General features: G+C 36.8%; 1 protein-coding gene across 1 annotated transcript in view; it reads left to right on the top strand.

Annotated features, from left to right (window-relative positions):
- The first annotated feature begins 7,262 nt into the window (after positions 1–7,262).
- Positions 7,263–21,839, top strand: part of PDE1A (phosphodiesterase 1A) — a 163,100-nt gene continuing 148,523 nt past the window's right edge. Inside the window, exon 1 of the mRNA XM_074145953.1 lies at positions 7,263–7,366. Coding sequence (XP_074002054.1) covers positions 7,263–7,366 — 104 coding nt within the window. The remainder of the gene's footprint in view (positions 7,367–21,839) is intronic.

Below are 21,839 nucleotides of genomic sequence, written 5' to 3'. Positions count from 1 at the left end.
AGTTATTTTTACTGCTTTCCTCTCTTGATCAAGTGGCTATTTCATAGCTGCAATATACTGCCACTACTAAGTAGGTTTTTCCTTCAATATTTTTATAAACTGGGTTGAGGAGGTCATGACTATCTCATTTTTCTTTACAGCAAAAGCATATATGAATGAAGTGAAGACCTTGATACTTTTGAAAGCAATGTTTGATCTGTAAATCTGTAATCTGCTTTCAAGGTATCACATGCAATACCGTATATCACCCAGAACTGCATCACACTTACAGGAGATGCCTGGGTTTATGGTGCATAAGGTCTTGTGTCTCAAAGGGAGTGCCTTTGCCCTTCTATCTTGAAAGCTTGATTTGTAGTTCAGGTTTGGAAGGGACTGCTATGTGTGGTGGAAAGAATGATTCCACCTGTTTGGGGTCAACTACTAGTAGAAAACTAGTGTACAGTAAAAACAGCTATGGTAAAGGTAGATTCCCTAATTTACGTCTTTAGTTTGAGATGAAGACACATTTTTTCTCTGCTGGCATCTGTTCTGTTACAGTCTTATAAATATCAAGAAACATTTTCTTGTTGCTATGGTCTTGGTGTAAGTAATGTATAGCAAAAGGGAATGATTTTCTTGTTTTCTTGGTTGAGTAGCTCAGAATGAATGCTTGAAATAACCTCTTTTAGACAATAATTTTCTGAAACAACTTTAGTCCATGTTACCTTTGTCTACACACATATTGCCACCATGGACTAGTTATTTTCTTTACATTTGATGTAGTTCAGTGGGATAAACTGGCAAATGCTTTGCTGAATGCAGACTTCCTGATTCCTTTTGCTTTGCATTTTGTATTCTCTCGCTCTTTCCCTGGTTATACGCTCATACTAATAACTTGGCAATTACAGTTTTTCACAGCCAGACGCAGCTTTTGTGGTTCAAATGACTTTTACCTTACTGTTAAGTTCTTCTGTGCATGATTATCAAAATTATAATGGCTTCATAAAAACTCCTAAAGAGATTGAAAACATATGAAATTTGATAAAACAGGCAGTGGCCTCTGATTAAAGGAACACAACTAACCTGGAACATTTCTATTTATTCTACAACTGTTTATTCTACACTACGGGGGCAGTCTTGCCCTTTTTGACATTGAAAGATAACAGTCTCATGTTATTATGAAGTACGCTATTATCCTTGTGATCCTCTGTGGCAACTTCAATATGTCTTATTTCAACACTGCTGCCAGTTCTAGAATGCTTTCCTCTCTTTGCAAAAATCAGCATATTAGTTTTTTAACTAAACTTCTTCTTAAGGGGGTTCCTAAAAGTTAGTTTGTTTCATTAATGTTCTTCCTCAACTTCAGCCCATGCTTTTCTTTCCTGTGTATGAAACCTTTCATCTTAAATTACCAGTGAATTTCTGCTGACCAGTTTCCACATATCTGGAGAAAGATGTAGCATGCAAACTGCCAACAGAGCATCTGTCTTACAAAGCAGGTCAAGATGATCCTGTTATCACTGAACAACTCTCCTGCTTCATTTCATTCACTGACATGCAAGACACTTTCCACTGAATATTTGATTTCTTCTTGATTGACAGCTGTCTGTCTTTGTTCTCAACACTTTTCAAACTCTGCTTCCAAGGCCTCTTCCCAAGTCCAGCTGCTCAAAAAACAGTCCTCTTTTTATCTTTTTTCTGTCTTGCTACTAATGATGCAGTAGCAAGTTTTCCTCTGCAGTTCTTTCTGTTTGGGTTATCCGTAGCACACCTCTCGTGCATTCCAGATCTCTGCAATTATTCATTTTTTGCCATCTCTCCCAGAATTTTTCAGATTGTTTGGTTCACCGAAGTAAATGAATGATTCCTTAAAGTAAATTGAGTGAATGATCATATTCAAAGTAAACTTAAAAATAGATGTGCCTACCTAAGGCACCTGGCTGTCTAAATTCCATTGACTGTAGTGAGGTCCTAGACAACATTAGTGCAGATTTAAGACATCTGCTTTAATCATCCCAACTTTACTTGGCTCTGTACTGGTCTGTGAACACTCACACACAGGCATGGACAGATTTTGGAGCTGGTGACCTCTAGTGAGGGGCAGTATTGAACAATCAGATGTGACAAGATCTTAATGTCTTAAAGTAGGCTTGCGAATACATGTCTATTTGTACCCTGAGACTTATCAGCTAATTTTTTTGCAAGCTTTTATGAGTATTTGTTTTTATTTTAATTGCCTAAAAGCTTAAATGAATCTGGCTTCACATTCATTACCAGTATGATAGACCATGCACATAGCAAACAAATAGAAGATGTTTTTTTTTCTCCCTGCTGTACTTAAAGCTTGTTTCTTGCAGGACACATGAATGAATATACATACTTTAGTGGTTATATGAAGAAGCCTCAAATACAGTAAATCAGATGCAGCAGAAAATACTATAATAAAAAACCACTATAATAAAAAAACACATTAAAGGGAAATGTTCCTTGTTGGGTCTCCATATTTAGATCATTTAATCACTGTTAATACATCAATCCTAACTATTTTACCTACTTAATTGAGTTGATGCCAATGCACTGTGTAGACCATATGTGTAAATCTTTAAAGTTGCTATTCCTCAATTATGTAACTCTGCTAATTTTATTAATATATTCTATGGAGAATCTGAAAATCCAAGATTACTGTAACATCAATATTTTGCCATTGCCAGATTGCTGGAGATGTATGTATTTAAATAAAGTCCCTGAACTTTAATAAGACCAAATATTCTCTTTTCCTCTGCTGCGCTTCTTATTGATTAATAAATCACACATTTGGGCATTGCAAGCAAGCTGGAAACTCTGCTTGTGAAGGCGGCAATTGCACATCACTTCACAAATGCGAATGTAGTGGGGAGGGCAGAAGGAGAGATGGAGAACACTGTCTAGTAAACCATTCCTTTTCTGCAAGGGCAGAATTTGAGTGATGGGATCTTTGTCCTACCTTAGGTTCTGTTCACAAAGTGCCATGTAACACTGAAGTCCAGTGGCAGGCAGTTCTTCAGTGATTTAACTCCATTATTTACAAGTGTTGAACTCTGTCTTACCCAGCAAATAAATGCAATGCTTTACCTGCTTAAAATTAAATGTCTATTAGTGCTTTTTAGATCAGGGCCAAGACAGTCAGCAAACAGATCTAATACCCGCTGTCGCTACTTACAATAAATTTATCTTATCTTTTTGAGGGTTTGTTGGTTTTGTTTTGTTTTCATATGTTTTCAAATTTCCTAATTGGTTCATGGCTCTCCTGCAGTTCCACCGCAGGGAAGTTTGTGTTGTCAGGTTTGGAGGGATGAGTATTAGTCTGACAAGTCACCCTGCAGGCCTCTTGATACTTCCTTATTCTCCATTTGTCATGAGTTAGATGTTTTGAAGATAATTTCAAACAAAGCAGCATACTTAATTTCCCTTCAGGAGCAGAGGATTTATTTAAAATAAAATTTTAAATTTTATTTCCTTTTAAATTTTTATTCTTCTCATCAAAACCTGCACAATCCCTTTCCTGTTTCTATAGTTAATCTCTAACTGGTCCAGCTGCAGGACTTCCCCAATTTTAAGGTAAGTTGTTTGCATTGTAACTCTGTGATTTTGGCATAACTGTAAAGGTCTCTCAGTACTCAATACTGAAAAGCCAGCCTGATTTCTTTACTGTTGAGTGTATTTTAAAATTATTTCTTTGCATTGATATTATTGCCGAAGTGAAGGATTTTTAGATGAAAGAAAAGGAGCTTGGGATACATTATCATTGAACGTAGCTTCTTATCAGAGGATTAAGTGGCATTGGAACAGTTTTATTTTGACATAATTAAGGCTGAAAAAGTTAATTATTCCTATTTTAATATATCTCCATATTGACTAATAGAGGCTTTCCTTTAGTGTTCCCTTTACTATGGAAATTTTATGCTAAAACTTAAAAAAAAAAAAAAAAAAAAAGCTGTGGGCAAAGGGCAAAGATTATGTTTTTGTAGGATGAAGATGCACTGTAATAACAACTTGCTGGGACTGTAGCACAAACACTGGGTTAGGTGGGGCAAGAACAGAAAACCAGAACAAGAACAGGAAGTGGAAAGATAAAAATTATTTAAGATAACACCTGAAATGATAAGTTATCTCTTCAGTTGTTTTGGCTTCCTAAAGTAGCTGGTCATTGTTTAGTTCTGGATCTTCTTTAGACCAGTTTGTACTGCAGGGGCACAGATGTGTATTTCTGAGCAAGTCAGGTTGTCCCCAATCCGACTCTTGATCCTCTCATTGTTATGTACAGGCCGTAATGTATGGTTGTCCTATATTCCACCAGCACACTCCTATCCTTTCTGTCCCATGTCACCTCTTGCAGCCGGAGGGGTGTTGGCACTGCTTTGGCTCTGTCATTCTCAGCCTCCGTGCCTGCCTTCCTCTGAGCAGGAGGAAGAGTGCAGGCTTGGCTGCTTCATTCTCTGAGAGTTATTCACAGAAGCTAAAGGGAGGAAAGGTCCTTCATTTCCCCGTGTCTCCATGAGGACTTCTTTGTTCACGTTTCCAAGATAACAGCATACCGAAAAGTTTGTTTGTTTGTTTGAAATGGTTTGTCTCTCTCTCCTTAGGGACATACAGGACCCTTGCTCTGGCTACTTCCTTGACTTTTCTAATGCCTTATCTATCTGGTTTTGTCTGTTTCCTGCTGTTTCTTTCATTTTCAGAGACACAGTTTTATCCTTCAGTATGATCTCTGGTGTTTTGCTATATTGATCCTCAGGATAAGCCTTTGGGGAGGAGGCTGCTTTGTTTGTGTTTAAGGCATGCCAGGTGTGGTGTGGTCCTGCGGGTAACAAAATTTTTACAATTTTCCTTCGTGGAGTTCTGATGAAGTTATCAGGTGTATTTCCATTTGCAGTGATATTATTCGGGCAGTTTGTTCCTTCCTCCCTTCCCGAAGGATAATACCTGCTCATAATGCTTTTCTCTAGTAAATCAAAGCAATATTTTGCAAAACTACTTATTTCCTTGTGAGGGAGAAACAAAGCTTACAAACACCACTATTTTTTCATTGTAGAAATGGACAACAAGAGCCGGGAATACTTTATGAGAAAAAATAGGCCCTTAAAATTCTCTTCTGTCCCTGGAGGTTTATGTGGTTTCTATAAATAATTTCTTCGTGTTGCTTCAGATGTCTGGCAGTTAAAAGGCAGGGGAGAACCCAGATTAGTGTGGGAGGTTCTCATTAGTTATTCCATGGAAGGATATTTATACTTTTTCTTACAAACTTTAGGTGGACTCCATGCATAACAGGAATGGAAAGTTTGGAAGTTTTTAAGTGGTTCCTTAGTGAAGTTTCAAAGACGCTACTGCTCCTTTAACCAAATAAATGCTTTGTAGTTTTTGAAAAAACATCTGTTTGTATTTCTTCACTGTTGTCTTATGAAGCTGTTTGAAAATTGTAGGAGGTGTCAGTCGTCCAGTAACTGTTTTTCAGATATTGCTACTGAATTTTATGGGACTGACTCTTACATGTCTGAGTCAGAAATAATTCTTTGAAAGTCTGTGAATTAATACCAGTTTAAAATTGTGTATGTGTTAAATCCATAGAAGTAAATGAAATGTACTATTTAATTATCCACCTGAAATCAGTGCGTAAAAGATGCATCTCAAACTGGTTTATAACTCTCACAGGGTATATTTTAAATCTATAATGTGCATAAAAAGTATCCTAGAGAAAGAAAATTGATTTGGAAATTCTGAAGTGTTAAGATTATTTCAAAGCAGTGAGCCTCTCTTTTTATTTTTTTGTAAGATCCTGAGTACTTAACGATATTATCCATTTCAGCCAATTGCATCAGATGTGAACCTCTTATCCTCTTACATCTTTGTAAAATTTAACACAGCTAAAGCTATAATGAGATATGTGTCTCCTACCCTTAGGCTACTTCTAGTCAGCATCTGAGGATGCTTGTCCTCACTGTTCCATCGTGGACCCAAAGCCCCTTTTTGCAGGTGACAGTGACACTAGTAGCTGGCAAAGTTCAGATATACTCACTCCTACTTGGCACACCCCTCTTGCATGGCTTCCTGCAATAACTCTTACTCTGATTGAAAAAAACACGATCACTGCGATGTCTGTGGTATGTTTGGTTATTTGGCTGCTGCTTCAGAAATGAAACTTGTTACTGACTTACCAAACAAGGCAGGTGCTGTTTACAGAGCTGCTCTGCAAAACCAAGTCTGTGGCTGAGCAAGCAGCAAGGAAATCCTCTCCTTTGCCCTCTCCAAACCCCATCTTTGGCTGTACATCTAGGTTCTGAGGTTTGCACTTGAAAGGCAGAGCTGGCAATCTGCTGCATGACCGGCGTACCATTTAGTCCTCAACCCTTTTGCTGTTTGCGTGCACTTAATTGTATTTTGCTGGCAGACACACACAGTTTAGCATCAAATTTTGACACATGCATGCTGTCCCAAAGGATTTGCTGAGCGGGCTGTCTTGCAGCTGCTGCATTTTCCACCAGTTAAATTGACAGTTACCTACTGTGTGGAGTTGCTAGGAGAAGGTGAATAGTCATCATTACAGCATATTCCTTCAATAACAACCTGTAGAGCTCTCCGATTTCTCTTCTGCAGGGATTTATACATGTCTTCACTACCGACTGAGCGTTCGTACAGTCATATTTTTACTGAGAGGCTGGTAGATATTTATTCATTAAGAATCAATTCAGGATCAACTAAAGAGAGGAAAGCTCTGGCATTTGAACATGCATTCTTTTTGTAGGGCGATGTGGCTGATACTGGCTTCTACCATCTGCTTTCCTATTGCAGCCTGTTTCCAACCTGCAGAGCAAAAACCAGCCCTTCTCTCCTTCTGGATTGTTAAAGCCGTTCACATTTATCCTGCATGGCAATGAACTATAGTCCATTTTAAGGAATCTTTTGTGCTTCTCTGCATATTCCTACAGCAGAAAAAGTGCATGAGAAAGGAGCTTGAGCAGTCAGTAGTGTAGTGGCTGGCTCACCCGTATGGATTAGACTCGTGAGGTCAGAGGAGCTGTGTGTACTTGCTCTGTGCTTGGGGAGGGGGGGGAAGAGTGGATTTGTCTATCAAAGTGAATAGCAATTCAGGCAGGATCGTCCCTTAGCTGTTTTAATGCTAATGTGTTTTGATATGACAGCAGCTACTGTCTAACATGCGTGGATCTTCTGACATTTGTAGCGGACTAAAGAATGCTTTTACTTGCTGGTGAGCCTGACTGTAACTGTATCACTGTAGGACAATAACGATGGGGGCTCGAGCGATGGAAACAACTCGGGAACTGGAAAGCACCTCTATGAAGTATCAAATAGGAGGACATGCAGAGAAAATGTGGCAACGGCTCAAAGGAATGTGAGTAGCTTCTCTTCTTGGCTTTTGTTCTGTTCCCTGGGAAAGATAATTTTCATCTGTTTGTTAAAATAACTAATTAGCAAAGGGGAGAGTTATCTCTAAGCTGTGAATAGTATTTGCTTTCATAGTACTGTAGATCGCTCTCATATATGATGGTACTTATATTAATGTCAGACTGTGTAAGATTCAATTGCCTAATTTAAAAGATACATAACTAGTGAGAGTTATTATGCAAATTTAAATACAGGTAAGTCCTTTCAGGTTAACACTTCCAGAGCTCTGATACGATTTTGTAAATCTTCAGAACGAGCATTGCTGAAGCTGTTTCATCATTCCTCTTGGTATATATAGGTAAGTATATGATTGCAGTTCCATGGGAGGTATTGATACTTTGCCTTTTGAGAGTGCAAGTAAAGAAGTCTACATTAAAAGATGCTTAGCTATTAGGAGGATGTTAAGTTTCTAGTTTTTTGTCAATTATTTTGGTGATCAATAATGCTAAAAACTGATTGAAGGACTATTTGAAGGGGCCACTATGCACCTGCTGTGTCTAATTCACTCCTCTCAAATAAAATTTTCAGTGTAGACTTTTGGTGCAAATGATCAGTAAATACACATCTGCAACCTGTCAGAGAGAAACTCGGTCAAACCAGTGTGTTCTAAAACCTTTACTTAAACTTCAATGCCTCCTTTTAAGTATTTGTCTGGTTTTTGCTCTGAAAGCTTATGTCGGGATGTTACAAATAAATACGTTACAATTGTTGCTTTAGAAGCAAGGAAATGGCACTATTATTTTTGCTGGGAAGATTTGAAATACTGGGTTTCTAAAGGTTTTACACAGATGCTATATAGTGCCTCAGCTGTTGAAGGAAATGGGTTACTTATAGTGGTAAGAGGATTAGATGTATTTGACTATGGCACTGCCTGTTTCCCCTATGCCTTGGGTAGAGATTCAAGCTTTAGGAGTTCCCACCATCTGCTTTATTTCAAGAGAAAGTTGGTTTGCTTCATTGGAAAGTCACTTTTCAGTTGTGGCCAGACTTGTACCAGAACTTCTCTGTGATATGCTTTTGAGTATTTGCTCCGAGTCCCGTCATCACTCTGTTTAAGATTATGCACTTTGGGAACCATTTTGCCCCTAGAAACCCCAAAGCGTATGTAGTGGAGCAAATACATTGATCATTTCCTAATGCCACACATCTTGCCTCTGAGTTTCTGCTACTAGAGTCCTCCACCAGTTTGTGCAGACTTCCATTTGTGTAGGGTCTAAGCTGCTGCTTTTTTTCATTCTGTAAGTTCTCTGTTACCGCTAGGCTCTTGGGTTGAAACATTGCCTTTCAGCTGCCTCTGGAATGGTCCCATTAAACAAACAAATGTAAATAACTAAACATTAGTGACATTCAGTACAACAGCTCCAGGAAATAAGGTTCATGCTTCTTTAGGAGTACTTAAAACAATAGTTGGAGTTTGTGATGTATCAAAACCAAATGGAGCGTGTTTGACAACTGTGCATCTTGGTTGGTGCCAACGTCATGACTGTTGTGACTGCAGGACAAAGATAGTGCTAAAATACTTGTATTTAAGAGAAACAGATTATATTATTAGATATGTGCTCAGCTGACTATTTTTCAGACTTCCCAATGATTTCATTTAATTATTCAGTAGTCGATTGGAAATCACTGACTAGTCAATATTATTAATACTTTATGGGGAAATTTCAAAGAGTTGAATTTTTCAGAGCAGATCTCTGTGCTCAGTTTGTAGTATAAGCATCAGTCATTAAGGAAAAAGATTCATATTGCTGATACAAACACACTTATACTTCAATATCTGTGTATGTGATAGGGGAGAGGGACAGATAAGTGGGACTCTCACAGATAATCCGATTTGGGAAGAATCCTTTTATAAATTGTCAGTCAGGGGAATTGTTTTGTTTTAGGGGAACTGTTAATGAAACTAGTATGTGTGAAGCAAATTACTGAGGTTTTTAAAGGAGTATACAATGGTGTATTTACACTGAAGCGAAGATGTAGTGTGATGTATGAAGCTGAGTCTATTCTTGCTGGTAAGGCCTACAGAGTTTTCACTAACATATACATGTGATTTTGCCACAGTTTTACTGTATTCTGTTAGTGAAAAGTACTGATTATCTTCTTGCAAGCAGGTCATTATTTCTGAAAGAACATTGGATTTGATTTAGGTAACTATCTGGATAGTGTTTAAAAGCTACGTAATAGGTCCTTACTTAAAATGAACTTTTCTTTTCTTTTAGTATTTCAGCTTTTCATATAATAGGCATTTAAATATGAATTTGGCTGCAGAATTCCATATACATTTAACCTCGTATGTCTTGGGGTGGTTTTGTTGTTGACTGCTGTTTTTTTATTTTTGTAAATGCAGGCTGTTCTGTAAGAGTTGCATGTGCTTAGGGATAAATTAAAATCTTTATTTGAATGCCCAATGAGAAAAGCTGGGTATTGTGGAAACTTGAATGAAATGGCGTTTCTATGGGTTTTCTACTCTATAGGCTTGTGTAGACTTTCCCATTCTCATGTTCTCCTTAAGTGCTGTGATAAAAGCTTGGATGTTTTGAATAAAATGAAAACCTCGCCTGACTTTCACCAGCTCCATGTGGCTCTACAAGCTCTGTCTTCTGCACGGCAAGTCGAAATCCAACTCTACTTTCTTTACACTGTAATCACATTAATGCTGCAAAAAAGGAGATTTTCTGGCAGAGAAGAGATTAATTTGAAATTAATAACTTCATCAGCATCAGTGCTGAGTTTATTGATGTCTGAGTATATAAAACACAAGCTCACTGAAACAGGACTTGTTTGAGAAAATGTCATGTACATTTCTGTCTTGACTTGAGCTTCTGATCTTTGAATTGAGACATTTTCAGTATGCAGACTGTGAGCTTCTAATGTTTTGTACTTCAGGGAGAAAGCAAAAACAAACAGCAAGTGACAACTAAATAACACGTATAATAGTGGGGCTTTTATAATTCTTAGTTATGCAGAAGAATAAAAGCAAAAGCCATTCAAGCCACTGCTGGAATTCCAGCTGCCTGACTGAAGGGGAGTGTTGTACACCTGCTTCAGAAGGCATTTCATCACAGCCTGGCCAAGGTGCCCCTTCTCAGACCGTTCAATGCCACTGATCACACTTTTTCTCCCTTACCCTTTCGTTCTCTATCAGATGAAAGAGTCTACTCACTTTAGACAGTAACTAATTCTCCATCTTAAATGTATTCTGGTGTCAATAGGACCAGAAGATTTGCTGCCTAGGAGAGTTTCTATTCAGGTGCTGACAGGGCATGGCAGTGAGCTCTGAAAGAGAAGCAGCTTCTTTAAAAGATTTTGATTCAGAACCCAGATAACCAGATTTAAAGCAGAGCTTTGTATGCTTGGTATTCTGTTAACTTGTGCTTGGTATTCTGCTTAATCTGCAGATAGACTTGACTTAACTCCGTATTCTTCATTATTCTGTGAAATGGTGTGCTGTGTTTTTTTGGTATACATTGGCTGTCTGCCACTTCACTCAATGTCACCCGCAGAACAGTCAGACCCCCTCCACCTTATCTTGGTTTGCAAGTAGGCATCTTCTTTGTAAGTAGCTTTTCATATCCTCACCACTGTTGAATCTAGTATTAGGAGTGAGTTCCATTTCTGAGCTTTGAAGTGAGAAAACATCTTGCTTTTCATAGATACACATATTTGTTAGAATTGTCTCTAAGAGGCCAGAAAATCTCTGAATGGAAAAAGTTAAAATCCAAGATCTCAAGAGTCTGGGGGATTAGAGATAGCATGTGGTTAGAACAGGCTACTTTACATAATTGTTACTGATTTAAAAAGAGAATACGTGTTATTGCCATCACTGTCCTAGAACTAATTTGTGCTAACTTCGATGGCTAAAGGTATTTGAGGAAAAGCATAAGCTTCTTTCCTTACCTTCTTCCCTTTCTTTTCCTCCACATCCAACCTAATAGACCCCATTTTCTGCAGCCTTTCTGCAGAGAGTCTGAACTGTTTCAGAAACTAAAAGGGACTGACCCAGTTTGTTTATCCTGCAGTGCTGCAGTGACAAATGCCTATCATTGCATGTGTACACATTTTGTAGTTGCAAAAAGTGGCCATAGCCACTGATTTGAGGAAACTTGGCTTTTTGTAAAGGAAAGTAGAGAAATGGCTTCCATACCTGCTGAATTACCAGAAGAGATAATGCTTTAAAATGCACCAAATAGAATCCAGATTAGCAACCTGTTAGGTCTAAAAGGGACCAGAACGGGTAACTTCAGTTAGGGAACCTCACCCAGTCATTCCTTCACCAGATTCATGGATACTTTGGAAGAGCTATAGAACAGTTTCCAGAACTCTATATGTCAAAGAAAGCTTTCCTTTGTTTTTCTGAGTTCCTTGCTCACTTTTTTTTTATACTGTATTTGGTGTTTGTGTTTGTGTATTGTCCTTTTTTGTATGCTCAATTTGGCTAAAGTATGAAAGTTCAGAAAAGGTTAAGTGAAGAGATTATCATTATAACAACTTAACATTTTGTGGTATAAAGGTTTATAAATTTGTGAGTACAGAACAACCAAAGAGAGGAGAAGAGCTAGAATTACAGGTGGATAACTATGATAAAAAATGGCGAGACAGAAATTGTCACTGCTAACTATATTAGTAACAAATGGATATACGGTTCAAGTGGTTTTTACTTGTAATGTTGCCTATTTTTACTTTTTCCTAACTTTTCTTTAAAGGAAAATCTTAATATCTTGAAAAAATTCAAATGACAGCTATTTCTAAAGCAAATTTAAGTAAAATTAAAGCTGTTATTTGTCAAATATGATTTCAGACATGCTCTGAACAGAAATTATGTAATGATTTATCTGTTGATTGATATGTATCCCATTAGTGCTATAATTACAGTAAGAATTGTTTCATTATAAATTGGGAACAGTGTCTTTTGATTTTGAAATGAAAGTCTGTTTCTGTGTCTGAGTACTCAAGATAAACAATTTATAATAATACATATTTTTAGGTTAAAAAGTTATCTAATTAAATTTATAATATGAAAAATGCTAGAATTTTCAATAACTATAGATATTTTAGCCATACTCAGCTACTTAGCATTAGCAAATTAGAGAACGCTTTTATCCAGTCATATTAGAATAATGATATTATTTGGCTGTTAGAAAGGTATTTCCAGTATTATCATATACAGGAGGCACAGAATTAATTTTCTGGTTCATAATAATTTTTTGCTGCAATTTCTGGCACATATCAATGCTTTTGATGGATTAGAGTAAATGCTAATCCTCCAAGTTACTGTGGGTAGGTGAATTGCTGTGCTTATAGAAAGCTCTACTAGAAATGATTGCAAATTGAAGGAGTGGTGCACAAGCCATACTTTGCCTATGATATCACTAAGAACAGCAGCAGTGTGTTGTTACAGGTCTCACAGTCCCTAAATAATATAATATCGAAATCCCCCATTTCTAGACCTTTAAATGTACATGTATATGCACTCCTCACATATGCTTCCAATTAAAATTAAGTAGTTTATCTAAGAACATTGCAAAGGCAATTAAAGATAACATTTCACGAAGCTGACAGTTAAACTGCAATTAAATGAAGTCTCAAATTTCTATATTCTGTATTTTTGTTTAGCTGAGACTTCTAACTCTTCTTATGCTACATCAAACACTTCTAAGATTTCCTAAAAGATTCTTTCTGTGGCTATTTAATTTATAAATGTTCAATTCAGGTCTTTACCTAGAAAGAAACTGTATATAATCCTCTACACAAATAATTACTTTTCTTCTATTTTGAACTCCTGCCAGCTACTTGTGCAGGGGCCCTTGTTTGCCCTGCAGACCAACCAGTCATTATAAACATTTCTTTCAAAAACCTCATTCTCCAATTTAGCTTCACATTGGAGCCTGCCACAAGATGGTTAGCAGCTTCTCAGAGCCATTGGTCAAAAACTCAGACCTCATACTGCCCTTCCACATGTAACTCCCAGTTTCTGCTCCACCTCCACAACAGACTGAACTCAAAAATCTGAATAGGCAAAAAAGCGCCTTTTGTCTTGCTAATTATATAGAGTTGGAAAAATGCAAATGCCTAAATACTGAAATTACATAGTTACCAGTGGAAGTTATAATAAAAATAGACATCGACTTCATACAGCCAAAAGAGAAACATAACCTTAGGTTTATCAAAATTGTTCCTGCAGAAGTTTTCCTGTAAGATGTCAAAATAATCATTTAGGAGTGAATTAAGCATTTAGCACTGTTCCATTTTGCTTGGATTTGCCATCTGATCTGGTTTACTCCTCATATCATCTCTGGAGGAGGGCTAGAGCAAAATAGTTTGCAATTATTGCTGCTACCATTTACTGGAGTCTTTAGAAAACTAAGACTGCAAAAAAAGGTTTAAAATCTGCTGTATGGTAGCGAGTCCTCCTGTGCTACTGTATTGCCGTATTTAACGTCTTTTTGTCAAACAAAACATCCGAAGTGCCCCAAAAGGAAGTAAAATCAATCAATGAATCAACAAAATGCACTCAGGTTGACCCACAAACTGCAGAATGATAAAGTACTTCACTTGTTTTCTGGGGACAGCAGATGTTTGGGAGATTTTCTGTTTTTCCTCTAGTGCCTTGCCATACAATTTCATAAAGTACTTGAGGTCAGTAATGCAATTTATGGAACTTATAAAATAAGGCCTCATGGAGAGGAGCTATAGCAGCAGTCAGAACTTAATGTAAAGTCAATCCTTTAATTTTACTAAGGAGATAGAGAAAACCAAGCAGTTGTGACTCAAAGAAAAAAATTCTCTCTGCTGTGGTTAAGGGAAGCTGAACAGAAATTGAGTACATCAGCTACAAAATTACAGCTGACAATGAAGTGACTCAGTTCTCACAGTCCATAAAGTTTTACAATTAGGCAGTGTTGCAGACCGAACAAGCCAGCCTTCTCCCGAACTACCTTTTCTTTTAGACAACTGCTTAGACTTACTTTAAAGAGCTACTAAAGGCATTCAATATCTGTTAAAGACTGCAGCTGGCTGCAGAGTAGCCTGTGGCTCAGACCATAGACACACACATTCTCTGAATACATATATGCAAGGTCTTAGTGGAGTATGCAACTTACTCCTGAAAGTTTCGGTGATTCTCACTGTTTGGCCAGCCTGTGCAATTTTGTAAGTGTAAGTCAAATACTGTTACCATGACTTGTTGCATTTATTCTCGTAGATTCTGCTAGGAAAGTGATTTCCAACTGGTCTTCTGTGAGCTGAGGGAGTTTGTCAGCTACATGGTTCCTAAAAGATGCCTTTTTCAGCAGCCATCATGGATTAAGTTGTCTCCCATGATTCATTCTTGTCTTCTAACTCTCATTGCTGCCTCCATGCTATCTTAGCTGCTCTAGTATGACTGGTTTTGATGACATGCAGGAAATTCTTCTGTGTTAAAAATAACCTGAAATAGCTTTTTTGTCCTGCCACCATAAATTTAAACTTGAATCAGTTCCTAGGTTGGACTTCTTCTGTGTTTTCCTACCTAGTTGCATCCTTACAATGGAGGTTGTCTGAGGATGGGAATATCTGAAGTTAAAGTGAAAGGAAATGGTCCTGCTTGAGCAGCTCTCCAACAAAACATAGTCCTAAATTGCTAATGTTTAAGTCCCTGATTCTGTGATACTGTAAATCCTACTCTTGGGTACCTGGTATTAGACCAAAATGTGAAAGAAGGTGTTGATCCAATATGAACTTATCCTGAGGATTCAATTTTGTTCCAGTATTTTTGAGAGGTTAACTTGAGCTAGAAGTTTTTATGAAGATCAAGTACTGCCCACGTCACTCCAGCTTTATGATGCATCAGATAACATCTGTGCTCCTCTAGCCAACAGAAAGCTGGCCTGCAAGAAGGCCAGTATAAACATCTGTGTTGTGTACTTTGGCTGATTCAAGACAATTGTAGTCACATAGTTGCACCTCAGATGAATCAGTTAAGTACTGCTAGGTAATCTATAACTAGCAGTTACAGAACTGTAATCTAAACCCCCCTAAACCCATTGTTTGCCTTTGCCACCACTGGCAATATTTCCGGTGTCTGCAAATCAAAAAAAGGTAAAAATTGCTATATTAAAATTTTTATTCTTCTTGACCTGAATGCCCTGAAAATGAGTACTTGTTAGTTGCCATTGTGCTGTTTATGGCCTGTACAATGAAGCTGGACAGTTACAAGGTTTACTATGGGTTCTTTAGAATGAGTAAGAGAAGTAATGCTTCTCTGAGTCAGTGGCATAAAATGGTGAAAAAATAAGGCAAATATGGCAAATAAGGCAAATCTGACTTCCAGAGAAGCCAATATACCTTGAGGTATCATCTGGAGAACAGAAAAATATGAGACCTACATTAAAGATTTACTTTTTCCAGAATGAGTAGTTCTACAAATATCCCTCCAAAGTTGTGTTTTTTTTTTTTTTTTAAAAAAAGGAATGTGCTTTTTGTGAAGTCTTCCTCACTGATCTCACGGCTGCTGCATAATGGCATAACTAAATGTTTGTAATCATAGTCATTCAGCTTTTTTGCCTGGTTTTGTTGTTGTTTATTTAATGAGTTTTTCCGCTTTAGAGACTCTTGAGTTACAGGAGTGCAACCTTCCAAACATAATGCAGATATTATTTGATGCAGTGTTATTTAACAGGGAGAGATCTAAAGGAAGAAGTTTGTCTATGCAAGTGCTTATACTCCATTATCTATTGTTTGACATTGGCTGCAGTTTGTTTGACCCAACCCTTCTCCAGACTTTTGGCGCCCCCAGGAAAACAAGTAGCCTCCATAAATATTATGCAGACATTTAATTGTTGTGAATTTCTCTGATAAACAGTGTTTGGAGGCACTTATATTTGAATGCTTCACTGTGAGTGTAATTTATGCCAGAGGACACTAAGGAACAGACTACTGGGAGTATTTACTTCTTTCTTTGTTCATCTACAACACACAACTATTTTTCTGCCTGGGAAAATTGTAATGAAATACTACTGTTGGTTTTTTTTTCTGCTGTGTTGTCTGCAGAACTTATTGAAGAATCAACATCTAACATCATACTTACCTGCAGTCATATGCTTTGTATTTTTATTTAGTGTTTGTTATTAATAGTTTCTTTCTTTTTTTTTTTCCTTGTAATACCTCTGACACCACTCAGTCATATTCAGTAGCTTTCTTTTCCTTTTTTGTTAAGGGCTTGATGAAGGTTTGAAATTTTTGCTCTAAACTGAAAATTTTTATTAATATCATTGTCTTTCCTAACCCCATACACTTTCAGTTAAGATAACTGAGACACCTGTTTGGCAGAGATGCCAAACACACCAAGCTCAGCTGGAGCTGCAAATGGTTGTCCCTTTTCACAGTCCCTTTTTGTCATCAGTGTGTTATTTTCTGATGCACAGGCAACTTCACTGCAAAAAGCATTACATCATTGGCATTGATTTCCATTAGGGTGGGCTGAAGTGCAGAATTTCTGCTCTGAAGAAAATAAAATACATAAAAAAATCTTGAGAAAGGCCACCAAAATTAAATCCTCAGAAGAATGAGTATTCTGAAATGTTTTTTAAAAAATTTGAATCAGCATCTCTTCCTGACTTTTTCTACTTCCAAGACCATAAACTGAGGTTGCAGTAAACTGGTTATTTGAAAACCAGTGGTTCTAGTCTCTGTGCTGCCAAAAATGACCTGGGAGCACAGCTCTGAGCAACCCAGTGGAACAGTTACCTATAGTCAGGAAATCTCTGAGATAGATATAATTTTATGGGCAAAGTAAGCTCTGCACAAACTGTGAAATTTTCCATCGGAGGAGAAGTTCAGTTAGAGAATTACTGACCAACTCTGATTTAATCCTTTTCAACTTAACTAAAACAACCTTGGATTTTATGTGTAATTGGAAATTAGATGTTTCCCTTTTGCAGAAAACTGCTGAAGTATCACAGAGATGATACTTTATATCTCTGATCATATATTCATCTTTCAGTAATTTGGAAGATAAGTTTCAATGGCTACTAAGACACCTTCACCAGCTTGTAAGATCAGTTAAAGTATACAAACCAAGTTTGTGGGATAATACTACAACAGTGAATGGCAGTAAGGTGGAGATACAATAGCTTTTTCCCTGCCATATGCTGCTGTGACAAGGAAACCCTATTCTAGTGTCATATCTCTGTTGAATAGACACTATTGGTCTTAATTCTAAATAATTGGAACAAAAATGAGACTTCAGATTAATTTAGCTGTGACTATTTTGCATATGTACGTACTTACAGTTCTTTAAGTGTGTTTTACAGACAGATACGTCAGGTTTTGGTTTTTTGGTGGTTTTTTTTTTTTTTTTCCCCTTCTTTTTTCTGTAAAGCTTAGCTTGGTTACAAGCCCAAGTTAATAATGAGAAGAAATTTATGTCTCAGTCTCCCCATGTAGGGCATGTATTTGATGCTTTTAACAGTGGTGTATTATTATATTGCTCTGGAAAGTGTTGAGCCCTTCCTTCCTATTCCCACTATGAAGACTCCTCAAACTATGTTAACTGTTTTGATTTATTGAGTGAAATAGTACCCTTACTCTGGAAGGAAAACTGCAATCATTAGATGATTATATGTAAAAGGAGTGAAAAAAAACTTATAGTCTTCAAAATAAGTTTATTTCTACTAGGTACTTTCTGGTTTATGTAAATTTTGTCAGAAGTATTATGTTTTTAACTTAAAACGCCATAGATAAAAACTTTGGCTTATTTGGGCCTTTTGACTTCAAAGTTCCTTTCTAAGCAGATTAAATTAATATTGCTTGTTTCTCTAGAAATACTAAAAAATATTTGTCAAAGAGATATCAAAATGAAGAATGTTAATAGCATACACATGTAAATAGTTTAGTGATAACTATGAGGAAGTTTTTCCTCCAAAAGAGAAATATTTAGTTCTATTTTCAGTTGTTCTCTTGAGTAGTTTGGTTAGCCGTTGTCTACATAGCCTTGTGTTAGCTACACGTCAAAAAGGGATTCCGTCTCCACTTGATTGCTGGAACATCCCTACTGTTCCAGAAATGTTTGAATATATAAGGTGTAGAAGTAACTATGCATGAAAGTGTTAAAACATTTTGGTTCAACACCCTTCTGAACAAAAGTAATTATTTGATTTCCTGGCTTTGCAATTTAAAAAAGTATGATGCGTGTAGTAGCTTCCTGCTATTAAGGGGGTTATGTCATGTTACATGATCTATTTGGTAAGAAATGAAAGATTGGTAATATATTTCTGTCCCATGAAACAGAAAATTGAATTTCCAAGAATACCAAACAGACAGCTCATGAATGCTTATGGCTTAGGCCTTATGATTCCTAATTCTGATTTAATATATCAAAACTTTCCTCTTTCATTCACCAGTAATGTATTGTTTTATTCTTCAGTATTCCAAGAACACAAGATATACCCCTGTCCTAGATCAAATGTGGTTCATATGCTGTGTGAAACTGAACATTAGCTAAGAGAAAAATGGTTTGCGTACATAACAGATAGGGACAAAAGGGTTGAAAAGTGAATGTACAACAGCTGCAAGTCTGTTTTAGAGCTGGATATGGGGTAAACACAGGATATGAGCATCCCAGAAGATTATAACAGTTTATAGCTCAATCCAAACTTTCTGAGTTGCTCCTATCACTGTTACAGCATAAACCAAAGTTTGTGTTCTAATGCTTAGATCCTTTTAGAAGACTAAATTGTGATAGATTTAATACAACTATGACAATGCATGTCCTGATGTTTAAAATAAACACAGTATTAAAATTCTTATAGAATATCTTAGCTTTGATTTGGTTCTCTAATTGTATTACTGCTTTCTCATTAGAATATTGCGTATCTGTTAACATCACATGCTAGCTCTGCTACAGTCTAATTAAATTCAACACTAATAAACATGCCATAATATGTTAATATTATCACTTCCTGGAAGAATCAGGTGACTGAGGTGGGCATAAGCTATGGAGTCATCTCTGTCACCTGTTTCTCCCTTGACTTACACTCAGCTTTGACCAGATTCATTCTGGATAAATGAGAGAATCAACCTTGTCTTAGCATGTGGTCCTATATATCCTTCTAGTACTGTGCTGATCTTCCTTTCTTTACGACAAAGGGCTGTATCCAGAATGTCGTAGTGTGTAGTTTGAAAATATCCATGTGTTCACATACAAGATGAAAGCAAAATGTGAAGACTGGATACTAAGTTAATGAAAGGATGTAATTTCCTGCGAGTTTTACTTAAGACTTTTTAGTTTGAAAGTTCAGAACACTTTCGTCATCAATTCAGTGCTCCAATAATCTCTTTGGTTTTGGAGAGGAGGACTCAGAAGTTGCAAAGTCCTTGAATCATATTGCTATTTAGGGAAACATGGTTATTAATAGAACTTGATTTTTAAATACTTTTCAACCTTTATATGTTAAATGTAATCTCAAATGTATGCTTATTTTGAATGAACAAGGGAATAGAATCAAACTTTATTAAGACATCAGCTTCAGTAGGGGAAGATTTCAAGGGGAAGGATCTCAAGGAAAAGGTAGAATTCATAGAATTTTTAGAGATTAACTGTATTCTTTTAATTCCCAGTAATGAAAAACAGTATTGCAGCTTTACATACGGTGACTCTGCATTGAAACAGACTCAGAAAGATACTGTGTGAAGCTCTATAACGACAATGTAAAGTGACAACAGATGTGATTTCTCACACTAAAATGCATTCTTATCATTTGACAATGATTAACATTATGATGATCCTCTTGGCATGGAACTGAAATTTTTCTACATTGTACAAGCTATATTAAATCTGTCTTTAGCTGGCACCCATGCCTTACTGAAGCTGGCAGACTACCCACATGCATGGGAGCAATTCCAGCTTTATACATGGGCATAAGTGCAAAAATCTCCATATGATGCTTCACTTCTGAAAATTAGTTGATGATTTTCACAAAAGGGCTGCTGCATAATGCAACTCTGTACCTCAGCAAAAAATACTTCATGGCTCAGCTATGGGTTCTACTTTGCTCAGTCATCTGCTTTTATCCAATCCATTAGGATCTAATAATATTTAAAGGCACTCCCGTTTCTGGCTGTACTGGGACTTCATGGTTCAATCTGAAAGTTCTGAAAATCCTGTAGCTTTGTGAGACTGGAGTTCAGAGATGTAAGAAAATGTCAAGATCCAACATTCAGTTCATTCCTTCAGGGAAAACATGATGTTGGGCTACAGATTTTTCTGAAATGGACAGTGTGAAAGATGTTTGGGGTTTTTGAATGAGGGAAGAAAAGGTATGTAATTGTTTTTGTGGCATAATTAACATAATACAGTCGATATTATGCCTGTAGAGCATAGACCATAGAACTTCAGCCTGTGATTTCTCCATCAAGTCCATAATTTAATAAAGTTAGCCTGGTTCTGGTCTCACTTACACCAGTATAATTGGAGGCTATTGAATTACAACATAATAAATGAGACCTCAAAACACATTCACTTTATTGTGACAAAAGCACACAGTATTTCATGGACACAGGGGAATTGCCTAAGGTTTATTTGTCAATCCTTTTTATGAACACTGGGCTACATCAAGTATGCTATAATTTTTCAAAGTTAGTTGTTACTGAATGTGATTCTTCTTTTCTTAATTGCTAAGTGAGCAAGTCACTTGATAGGACAAGAATGAGTCCCTGAAGCTTCTTCTTTTTTTTTTTTTTTTTTTTTTTTTAATTTCTTCCCCCCGCCCCAACTTCTCCCAAGGGAAAGAAACATGTTTATTTCCCTTTGTCTATCACTTGGCTGCAGCTACAGTAGTAACACAGAAACAGATTGCAACAAATTTGCTATTTATTGCTATGATTTTGGACTTTTGCCACTCTTGCTAATGAGATATATTTTTGCAGATAGGCAAACTAAGGATGGGCTCCTCAGCTCACATGCACTCAATTGTATCCCAGTTTGTCATTAAATTTATTTTTAACAATAAAATCAGCAGATTGTAATTTGTACTATGATTGTCACGAATAGATCTCACCATGTTAATGCAACTGTGAAGCTTTGACTATGCAGATGAAGAGAATTAGAGATTGAAAGAAAAAACAGTTGCACAGCATCATCTAAAATTTTATTTTAGTGTTTTTTCTGTAGTAATTTTGGGACTAGTAAGAAGGAGGAAGGGAGAGATAGAGTTTTATCTAATGCAACCCCCACTTAAAGCAAATAATTACATTGCATTCCTTTCTAGTGCAGCGTCCAGCTACCATCATATGCACAACATTGTATGGTATTTGGTGTAATAGTAGAAGTATATACCACATAAATTGATGAAGTCTTAAATGTTGTGCTTACATTTTTATAGGTAGCTGAAGGCTTCTCACTATACACTCAGCACTACTAAGTGTATAACAAATAAAAGTTAGAA

The sequence above is a fragment of the Numenius arquata genome, chromosome 3 (assembly GCF_964106895.1).
Source record: "Numenius arquata chromosome 3, bNumArq3.hap1.1, whole genome shotgun sequence".
Taxonomy (NCBI): Eukaryota; Metazoa; Chordata; class Aves; order Charadriiformes; family Scolopacidae; genus Numenius; species Numenius arquata.
Note: the sequence above shows the minus strand (reverse complement) of the source record. Positions and strands in the feature narration are given on the sequence as shown.